The sequence below is a fragment of the Galendromus occidentalis genome, unplaced genomic scaffold (genome assembly GCF_000255335.2).
Source record: "Galendromus occidentalis unplaced genomic scaffold, Mocc_1.1 scf7180000077475, whole genome shotgun sequence".
Lineage (NCBI taxonomy): Eukaryota > Metazoa > Arthropoda > Arachnida > Mesostigmata > Phytoseiidae > Galendromus > Galendromus occidentalis.
This window is the reverse complement of record NW_003805463.1, coordinates 908,627-918,956: the sequence shown is the minus strand read 5'-3', so window position 1 is coordinate 918,956 and position 10,330 is coordinate 908,627. Positions and strand designations below refer to the sequence as shown.

At 51.9% G+C, this 10,330-nt stretch overlaps 1 protein-coding gene across 1 annotated transcript in view; it reads left to right on the top strand.

The window, feature by feature from the left end:
• Positions 1-10,330, top strand: part of LOC100907526 (high affinity nerve growth factor receptor-like) — a 23,469-nt gene extending 13,139 nt beyond the window's left edge. Inside the window, exons 2-18 of the mRNA XM_029111877.1 lie at positions 2,585-2,659; positions 2,771-2,842; positions 3,627-3,698; positions 3,826-3,995; positions 4,245-4,419; positions 4,495-4,643; positions 5,635-5,805; positions 5,944-6,072; positions 6,309-6,370; positions 6,476-6,663; positions 7,263-7,417; positions 7,509-7,812; positions 7,951-8,088; positions 8,181-8,280; positions 9,573-9,731; positions 9,841-9,909; positions 10,148-10,330. Of these exons, the coding sequence (XP_028967710.1) occupies positions 2,585-2,659; positions 2,771-2,842; positions 3,627-3,698; positions 3,826-3,995; positions 4,245-4,419; positions 4,495-4,643; positions 5,635-5,805; positions 5,944-6,072; positions 6,309-6,370; positions 6,476-6,663; positions 7,263-7,417; positions 7,509-7,812; positions 7,951-8,088; positions 8,181-8,280; positions 9,573-9,731; positions 9,841-9,909; positions 10,148-10,330 (2,371 nt within the window). The remainder of the gene's footprint in view (positions 1-2,584; positions 2,660-2,770; positions 2,843-3,626; positions 3,699-3,825; positions 3,996-4,244; positions 4,420-4,494; positions 4,644-5,634; positions 5,806-5,943; positions 6,073-6,308; positions 6,371-6,475; positions 6,664-7,262; positions 7,418-7,508; positions 7,813-7,950; positions 8,089-8,180; positions 8,281-9,572; positions 9,732-9,840; positions 9,910-10,147) is intronic.

The following is a 10,330-nucleotide window of genomic DNA, read 5'->3' as shown; positions in this document are numbered from 1 at the left end:
GCCGAAAACCTGATTCCCTCACTCTGATTCTCGAAATACCGGGAGGATATCTCAGTCTCTGTCGTTTGTTGTACCCTCGGGATTTGATTGTCGCAGCGAAGCGCGACGGGTATCGCCAGTAGTATAATGAGAATAATAGAGTAGGCGAGAGCGGGACGGGCTATCGTTGACACTAGATTATTGAAATCTCGGACCCCAGTCTGAACGCCTCCTCCATGATGCTATATCATGGTACTTATACCATGATATTAAGCATCGATTCCTCTTAGCTGCCGAAGTCAATCCGTAGCTCGAATGTTCTGCTTAGAAACTCCCCGAGTGCTTTCGAGAGATTCCATTTTCGGGGCGCTCGATCACTTGAAGCCGGCGCCCCGGAGCAAAACGAGAGAACACGCAGCGTGATACCCAGCTCTTGATGATGGAAGATTTTCGAAGGACCCCTCCGATGGCTCCCTTGGAATGCAGTGAAACACGTGATCGCAATCGTGCCGGCGCAGCGTGAAGATTTCGTGCGCCGTCCTCCTTCCTTTCGAAAGCCGAGAGGACCGGGGGCCTCCAGCAGATCAAGCATATCGAACGCCCTACTCTTTTCGCATTACAATCGATTCGATTGTCTGGGTGGAATCCATAGCATTACGGCGACCTCAGCACGGCTTGTCGCAGGCAATCGATGTATCGAGCTCAAGAGCTGAGGAGACGGAGTCCGAGGGTGAGTTTCTGAACCCCCACCCCCATTGCTCACAATCCTTTGGAGGACCAAACTTCCAAGTTATCGAGCGTCTTTGTTTGAGCGGAAAATTCCCGGGACGATGATTCGAAAGAAAGGTCCACACAATGAAATTCGATGGAATGGTCCGATGGAGAAATAGTTCCGCTCTCCGAGCGGCTTCAGCCTCGGTACGGTCTACCCATGACTCCATCCACCTCATCTCTGAGCGAGAGGTCCTCAGCCCGGCCTGCTTTTGCTAGATAGTATGTGCGGTTTTTTTCAAGGCGATGTTCCGTTGGGCACTCGTAGCCTCGAGACGACCTCGGATACCCTCTGCGCTCGCAGATTCGTTGCAAAATCCGGATCTCCGTAAGTATTCGAGGACGCGCAACCCTGTGATCGTTGAATGTATCCTCAGTCACAGGCCCACAGAATGGGGGCTGCGAGAGATTCGAGCTCCGAACTTCTGTTGACGAACGTGTGCTGCCTGCACTTCCCTCCCGCGTGAACAAACACAAAGAAGATACACTTTCCCGGGAAGCCTCCGAATCGACGGTGACGAGCGCACAGATCGTGCCATCACTCGTATCGACGGCCACGTTCAGTATGGGGAGCGCGCTAACGGTTCGGTATACGATCCTCAGCCATTCACGCTCTTCCAGAAGAGCCGCCCAGCCGGTCGGATTGCCGTCGATTCCTGACTGGTGTCGGAGGGAATCGTTTGAGAATTCAACCATTCGATCGACGTGTAGAATCCTAATGGAAAAAAAATCGTCCCCCGGCCAGTCGATATGCATTCGGGACCGATCGTCGACCGAACCTCGGGAACCTTTTCAGGGATGCGATTAGATTTGTTCGAAATGGCTCAGGACGGAGATTCGCCAGAGCGGGCAAATCGGCGTCGATGCAGAATCTCCGAAGGGATCAGAATAGCATCTCAGACGAATGTAAATCTGTGTCTGATGGCTTGATGTATGACGAACACCGTGTGGGGACACGGAATCCTTGTGTTTCAAAACAATGACATTGTCTCCCTCGGAATCTCTCTTGGAGAGCGTAGGCTCGGTGGGAAGTTACTCGATACGTATTCGATGGGAGACACGCCACATGTGGACTGTATGAAGCTATCATGGTTTTTTAGCGGGCAAAGTAAGCGTTGTGTAATGTTCCGCTGTTCACAGCCAAGTGTCTGAGTGAGGTGCGGGGTACACGCAACCTCATGAAGGTTAGGGTTCTCACGCGAGACGGTCTATGGCATCGAGATGAGTTCGTAACGTGCGAATTCACACGGGCCCCGATCGACAGACCCAGAGAAATCAATCGAGGTGTGCGTATCCACCGCGGGGTTTCTCTTGTCCTCGGGGCGACGGAGATGCGTCCCGTCCTATAACGGAATATTTCTGTCTGGCAACATTTATTTTTACGCGCTCCCCACGGTCTTCGATGCGTAGTCACCGAAAGCTTCGAGGTACACGGAAATCAGAGCTCCTCTATAGGTATGGGGAATGGGCAAATCGTTCTCGGTGCTTCCAAATGACCTACAGATCAGGATCGCGGTGATTGTCGGTGGAGATCGATCACCAGGAACATCGGGTACACCGGAAGCTGATAGATGACCGATCAGGCTCTCCCATCAGACTTCTCAGATCCAACGGCCTCGATGCTCACACGGCGCTCCAACTCTTCTCCTGGGCTCTGGGAGCAAAACCGACTTCTAGCCTGATTCGGACTATTGACTTCGCAGGGATTTTCCTCTCGCAAAACGACTGATGATCCTCAGTCGCGGTCTCAAAAGATTGGTCTAGTCCTTCGGTTCGCGAATCGCGGCCGTCACGGCGCTTTAGTGGCGACTGATGAGCTCTCTTTCTCTTCCAGCAAAATTCGTGGCCTAACGAGTTTCACACACATCGCGCCCGAACACCTTGTCAACTATACCCAACTCACACGGATGTAAGTCGTGAAGAAACTCGATTTCTGCAGGTGACCTAATAGTTCAGACACGATGTTAGGGAAAGATCTTGTGGTGATGGACTCGAGCCTTGATGTATGAACGAATTCCAGAGAAATTAGTGATACCGGACTGATATATGTTCACGAGAAAGCTTTCGCAGCCAACAAGAAACTCATTGAAATGTAAGTATGAGCGGTTCGTGTCTCCGATGTTTCGCCTCGTTTGCATACAATTGTCTGCATGCGAAACTCTATCGAGTTACCAGGTTAAATTCACCAAAGCTGCTCTAGTTCCTTTGTACATACATACGTAGTCTCTCCAATAACTGATTCCGGCAAACTGGCTCGCCAAGCCAGAGACCAATCCCGGCCGAAGATCCTCATGACATCGCGCATAGCCTCTGATCTTGCTCGTAATGGGCGGAAAGCCTATCCGCCCCGATGCAGTCCCCTTGATGAGCTATGTGGCTCCGATGCTCGTCATCGTATCTCATAAGAATAGGATTTCCTGTGTACAGCCACTAGGCTGAGGAGCGAAAAATTTGGACCTAGACACCCGAGCTGAGCCAAACGGTATCGATATGGGTGCATATCATACATGCCGATAGACAAAAAAAAGACTTTGAGGCAGGCGGCATACTAACGGTATACTATGTATCTCGGAAATATACGGCCCATGGGAGCGATGGCCTGCCCAGAGGGAGGAAAAGTCACCTACTTCCTACCTACCCCTGAATTTCTAATCCTCATGCTGAGGTACAGGTTTCGGGAGGCACGTCATCATTTCGAGCTGTCCCTGCTCCTTCTCGGGACTCGACATGTTTTCAAAAATGCCAGGCCACGCTCCTCGATACAGACCTTGAGACTTTACTCATTTCTGTGTTCGACCACGCGGGGAGCACGGCAAATGAATCAGATGTTCCGGCGCCTAAAAGGAAACGTGATTCACTTCTGATTGATCTTTCAGAAGGCTGCCAGACAATGCTCTTCGATATTTTCCTTGGCAAGCTATCTACAATCTTCAAGCCATCACAAAAGTGTGAGTTATCATTAGACTTTACCAACATTCTCTCATTGACGGCCTGGGATTGTGAATCTCCCAATCCAGGGCGGACTGTATGCGGGGTCTCCCCGATGGAATGTTTCCAAAATAATATTGTTTGCAGGATCCTTCAGAAAAATCAACTCGTATGTAATTGTAGTGTGGCCTGGATACCACAGAAGCTCTCCCAGGTTGCATTTATGGATGGCACCGGCGAAGATGAAGATCTCCTCTGTCGTTTTGCTGCCAATGCCACCACCATTCGTGTCAACAACTTCAAGGATCCGGATTGCTGTGAGTCCTACTGCTCCCTCCGAGCACTCCACGGGGGAGAGCTTCGACGGAATCCTGCCGTCGCAAGTTAGCGTTCCCGTTGATCTAATCGGAATATCCTCACCCGGAAATCGGAGTGAAAAACTCATATAGCTGAGCCCGACTGCAGTGCTTCGGCTACTACAAGCCGTGCACTGAAACGGAAGTATCGTAGGTTGCCGCAGAAAAATATACCTTCTTGCATTTTGGAATTGGCATTTTTCCATCCAGATCCCCCGCAAATCGAGATCGTCACAAATAACGCGACAGCTAGGCAAGAAAACGATACTTTGAATTTCACCTGCTCAGCGAGGGGGAAGCCTTCGCCTGAGATACGCTGGCGCTGGGCCGACGGCTTCGCGCGACAGGACTGTGTCATCAAAACATCTGATTGTTCCGTTGACGGGTGAGCGGAGATTTTCATGTTTTCGAGAGGAGTAGGAGAGAAAATCTTCCCGCGGGAGATTGCTCGGGTACTGAGTGCTGAAAATTACAGGATCCACGACTCGGACGAGCACGTTTGTAGGAAACTCACGGTGCGAGCTTCGGTCCGAATGAACCAGAACCTATTCTGTCTAGCGGAAAACGCCGCCTATGGACAAAAGAAAGCCATCAATGTCACCGTTTTCGGTAAGCGGAGATCCGAAGAAAATATCAGATGATTATCTTCTCGGCTCGCCTCTAGGCATGTCGGATCGCTCAGAATCGATGGAAGAAACTCTACTGGGTACAACGCAAGTCTCCTGTAGACTCAGAAGTCTCGAATGGACCTCCCGGGGGTGAGGGGGTCGATATTCGTCCGGTCAGATAAGATGTAGGCCAGTGGCGTAGCAAGGGGGAACGATCGCGTGTCGGTCCCCTTGGCAGTGGCTTTATCCCCATGTTTCCAATAATGGAGGGACTCGCGGAATCCAGACCGCCCCCCTCAATATGAATTGAGGATTCGAAGCCTAATAGCCATATACCAGCGATAAAGTTGGAGGCCAGACAAGGAGCGATGGAAAGACCTAAAATCGTCATCGAGAGAGAATCCCGATGGCTTCTCGCCTTCAGAATGTCAGCAAGCTCATTCGCTCGAGTTTCCCTCTCCTTCCTCTCCGGTGGCTCTCTTAAGATTTCGTCATAGAACTCCTTCGGAGAGATTGGCGAATGTCCCCCACCTACCACCCCATGTTTCCTGAAAGCCTCCGCGCTACTGACATAAGGAATATGTTGGAGGATCTCTGATTCGGAGCTGGAATCACAGCGCGAAATCACGCGGGACTCTCGCGCCATGTGTAGCCGAAGGCGGTGCTTGGTGGGGCTCCCAGATTCCCTTTCTACGGAGCGCAGGCTCGGGAGAAAACGAACGCCGGCCCTCTGACCTGCTGCCCCATATTCATGAAGTTATCAGCAATTTCGCTTCCGTCTGTGCCGAATTCCCCTCGTGGCAGAACCTGTAGAACGGCACGGGAGCGTGACTGGAGGTCATCTCGGGATAGAGTTTTCCAGCCTTGCGCCCCAGCCGTCACGCATGCACGTAGAAGACTAAGTACTAACGACGAATCCAAACCACGAAGACCATTCTGACCATAGTTGCTGAGGGCACAAGAGAAAAACTGGTAATATGTGTTGTTTCCAGCCCCACCCACCGTTAGCAGCTTCCGATTCGATCAGAAAAACACATTCCATGTCGTGGGTTACGCCTGGCCACTTCCCTTCTACGTCAACTTTACATTCAACGGAAGCCCTCCGCACATTCCCGGCAGATTTCTCACACGTGCTACAAATGAGACTGGTGCTATGTGGAAAGGTTTGTTTCCCTTACTCGGGTTCCGGGAATCTTACCCCCCATGGGGAGATGCCTAGGCAGCGGTGACGTGCGATGCGAGGACGGCGATTTCCCCGTCGTGACAATGAAGGAAAAAACGCGCTCTCTCAAACTCAACAGCTTCGCTTCAACTCATGCTCGATGGGATCTGGTCGACATACCAGGGAACTTACGACGTGGTAGCGAACAACACTCTGGGAAGTGTGTCCAGCCGGTTCGCTGGGAAGGGCCCGAGAGGTAACATCCAAGGCAAGCACATGTCATTAGGGTATTGAGTTACTTTCGCCCTTCAAATATTTAGTTGCGAATGCATGTTTTTGACCATCGAGCAGCCACCATTCTGGGTTTTGCTTTTCGGATCACTCCAAGTCTGGAGCATCGTAGACTCATTCGTGCGAATGGGGAACTTTAGCGGATGGCGTAGATCCGAGGAATAAATCCGATCATTGAGGGAGTGCGCGTACGAACTTACAGGTGAACTTAAGGATCATGCACCGTGGTTGGACAAGGACCCCTAGAGAACCTCCAATCGAAAGACAGCCCCAGCGTAAGTGATTTAGAGCTCGATAAAAAGTCAAACTCCGCTCCACGGGCATTGAAGTTCACGGAAATTAACTTCAGAGGAACTAACAGCGGGTGCTTCTGTTTGCAGTGGCTTTGGGCCCTCGGCATCGCCACAGGCGGGCTCGTCCTTGTGTTGACCTCGTTGTTGGGCTTTAAGTTCTACCACATGCGCCGCGACGGCGCTCGGAGCGGATACGCCAACCGTACCCACGATTCTTCGACACTTGTGTTTCTGCTCTGCTGGATGTGCGACGCATTCCGACCGGCTAGAGACAGGTGCTGACAGCCAAGATGCTCTAATGCTTCCAATAGAATAAGTGGCTTAGCCCACCGCCATTACCATTATATCCGTGAGAAGATTGGCTCCATACTCATCACACGGACTTCTCGGAAGGCAGGACTCCTCGGGCTTGAACTTCATGGGGGAGATGACTTCGGGAGTTTTTATTAAATTATTCCTCTGCTGGAGGCGCGTTAGGGCCCCCGGAGAAAGTCTAATCTAACACCTGCCGACACCATCCGCGTCGTTTGTCGAGTATTCTACAGCGACCTACTCAAGCTTTATCCTGTCATGGGGAAATTTCGCGCCGCTGTAGAATTTTTCGCTCTGCGAGCTCAAAGCCTCTCTCTTGAAGAGCCTCAGCGCTCCTCCGACTTTCGGCTCGATCATGAAAAACGCGCGAGAGAGGAAGTTGAACGGAGCGGATGTCAAGTAGTCGCTCTCGCCGGGGATAATCGAGTTCTGTTGCGCCAGGTTTCGCTAATTCTGAGCCTCTGCGGTGGAGTAGCGCGGCGGTGAAGTGCAGGACTAGGAAAGATCGGATCTTTTCCGACGTATTTGGATTAATGTTTTTCTCGAACACTCTGCTTTGCAGGATGTTTGCGCAGAATGGCAGCGGAGACAAGCACTCTTTGAGGGTTATATCTAGGGAGCGAATCCCGCTGAACATGACTACCAAGATGGTGGACAATCCCAACTATCCCGCTAGTCTGTTCCAGGATAACAGCCATGACGCCGCAAATCGATCCGGTAAGGGGCATGAGCAAAGATCTTCCGTCTCAGAATCGGAGCGGGAGCAGCAGGCGGACGATTCCCCCTATAACACGAGAGCGCATTGCAGAAGTGAAACACATTGCACGTGAGAAAATCTCCTTCCTGCAACAACTGGGAGAAGGCGCCTTTGGACGGGTGTTCCTGAGCAGCGTTGAATACCTCACACCGACCGAACCTAGGACCCTGGTTGCTGTGAAAACGCTGAAAGACGAGTCTGGTGAGGATCGTGCCGCGTTCGACCGCGAAGCCGAGCTCCTGACCGCGCTGCGTCACGAGAACATCATCACATTCTTTGGGGTTTCCACTGATAGAGATCCCTACATGATGCTCTTCGAGTACATGGAGCATGGAGATCTCAACAATTTCCTCAGGTCAGCCCAAGCATTAAGGGTCTCGAGAGTTATTTCGGTCCTCGGAGTCGTCGTCGATGTTATTCCTCTCTAACCTCGCGGGATCGTCGCACTGAACTTCTCGAGAACCTAATAACGATCTGTCCTTGTCTCTTTCAGGAATAGAGCGCCGGACGGGCTCGTGGTCTCATCCCCGGCGAAGCCGTTCTGCCCTCTCACTAGACTCAATTTATTAGACATCTCATCGCAGATCGCCTCCGGTATGGAGTACCTTGCTTCCCAGCATTTTGTGCACAGGTAATTGATTTCCTCCGCAGCAGCAGCGACTCCAGTCTGATATCACTCGTCCAGAGAAAAGCCTCGGGAATTTAAAATCTCGTCTCTTCCAGGGATCTGGCCACACGAAACTGCTTGGTTGGGGAGAAGCTGGTAGTCAAAATCGGAGACTTTGGTATGAGTCGAGACGTGTACAGCACCGATTATTATAGAGTGAGTAAGGAGGAACGGGAACTAGCCTACGTGATTGGGTCTACGATTTCTTCTGAGCTGCGCCATTTTTCCGCTCGACCTTATCAAGAGATTCTTTCGAAGAGAGCTTCGATCCTCTGCGAAACGGGATCGATGTGATGATGCTTGTCAATGTACGCTCCGATGCCAGTCCCGACAATCTCGCGACCTCATCGCTGGCCTTGTGATAGGCCGCAACCCCTGATTGCCGCGTCCGGTTGCCGTCCTTCTCAGGCTGACCGTGGACCGAGACATTTATATTAGGAACCGGAATGTCTCGTGAGCTCGTCGAAGCTGGGGGAGCGAACACAAACAACCATGTGTTGTTCCGGCGGTCGAAGCGAGGAGCGGGAGAATGAACAAGCGCGGTCGCCTGCGTTCAAGCGCATAGAGTAAACAATGATCAGGATCACGATGGGAGCCCCCGGTCGAGACCGGAGGCTGTCTCGAAGGCGTTGTGCCTGTTGTTCTGAGGAATCAACTCCTGAAATAGCCTCGCCTGTCCGAACAATAGCGAATCCTGATCCGCAATCTCAATCACAGAGCTGCTTCAATCATGGTGGAATGTGGGGGAGTCCTCCTGTCGGGTCGAGCCCCATAAAGCCCCCACAGGAGAAAGGGCAGATATTCCGCTGCTCCTCGGCTCCCACGCAATCTACTCCGCCGAGATTTCTGAAATTTCAACTTCGCTCAAACTTATCACGAGCGCGATCCTAGACCTGCTTAGAAGAGGCATGCCCCTATCAAGATCTGCAATAGATGGTAGCCGAAGGTCTCTCGGGGACCTCCGATGTCCTCGCATCCCTGTTCCGACGAGCACGGGGCCACGTGAGATCACAGCCCATCCATTTTGACCTTCATCGGGCTATCCTGAACGAAGGCCAGAGGCACGACGCGTGGGCCTCAATGAGGGAACTTGAATTGCGAATCGACTCAGAATGCCGTCTTGCTAATGCAGGAACTCCATTCGGCGGAGACAATCTCAACAATGTCAAAGCATCGATCATGCTCAGAGAGAAGCCCGATCGAGGGACTCTTTATTTCTATTTTTCGTCTACGCAGTCGTTGCCGACACGGGCTGTATGACGGCGGCGACAGGGAGTCGCACTCTCTCCTCAAATGATTGCTCTCCCATCGCTTTTCTCCTCCCAAGGAAACGAAGGGTCAGAAAGTCCGACGCTGTCGGAGGACAACGTCCCAAACTGATCCCGCGTCCGCATCGGCGACTCATCAGACCCATTACGATGTGTCCTGAATCGAGCAATGCCTTTCAGGTTGGACGTCAAACGATGCTGCCGATTCGCTGGATGCCTCCTGAGAGCATACTCTATCGGAAATTCAGCGTCGAATCTGACGTGTGGAGTTTCGGTGTCGTTCTATGGGAGGTGTTCACTCACGGCAAACAGCCGTGGTATGAGTACTCGAATCCCGAGGTAAGCTGAAAAGTGTTTCGTGAAAGGGGCTAGCCATGATAAGATGAGCGACGTCGGGCGAGAAGCTTGCGGTCTCCTCCGCTACGAGTGCTTCTCCCCACACTTTCAGGTAATCCAACAAGTCACGAAGAATGCGGTGCTGCCTCAGCCAGCCGAATGTCCGTTGGAAATTTATCAGGTACGGAGTTGTTCGCAACTCAGAGTGATGCACGCGCAGGTTTCCGGACCAGGGGGCTTGCTCATTCGGTCGATCATTCTAGATGCCCCAATAGTATTGCCATCAGAGAGGATTCCCGAGGACCTCGACATCTTATGAGTCTACTCAAGATGGAGAATCAATGAAGGGTGGACACACCCGTTGATAGATTTAGCCCTCGGCGAAATGGGTATAAACTTGTTTCTTCCCTTCGCTGCAGATCATGTTGACGTGCTGGCGGCCGCAGCCCCATGAACGCGCACGCATCAAGGACATCCGTCAAAGACTCGAACAATTCCTCACCAACGAATCACAATACATTCCCATACTAGAAGAGATCGAGACCCCTGATACGCAACCGCTGAATCCGTACGTCGACCAGCAGAGCGACCTCAAACCCTAA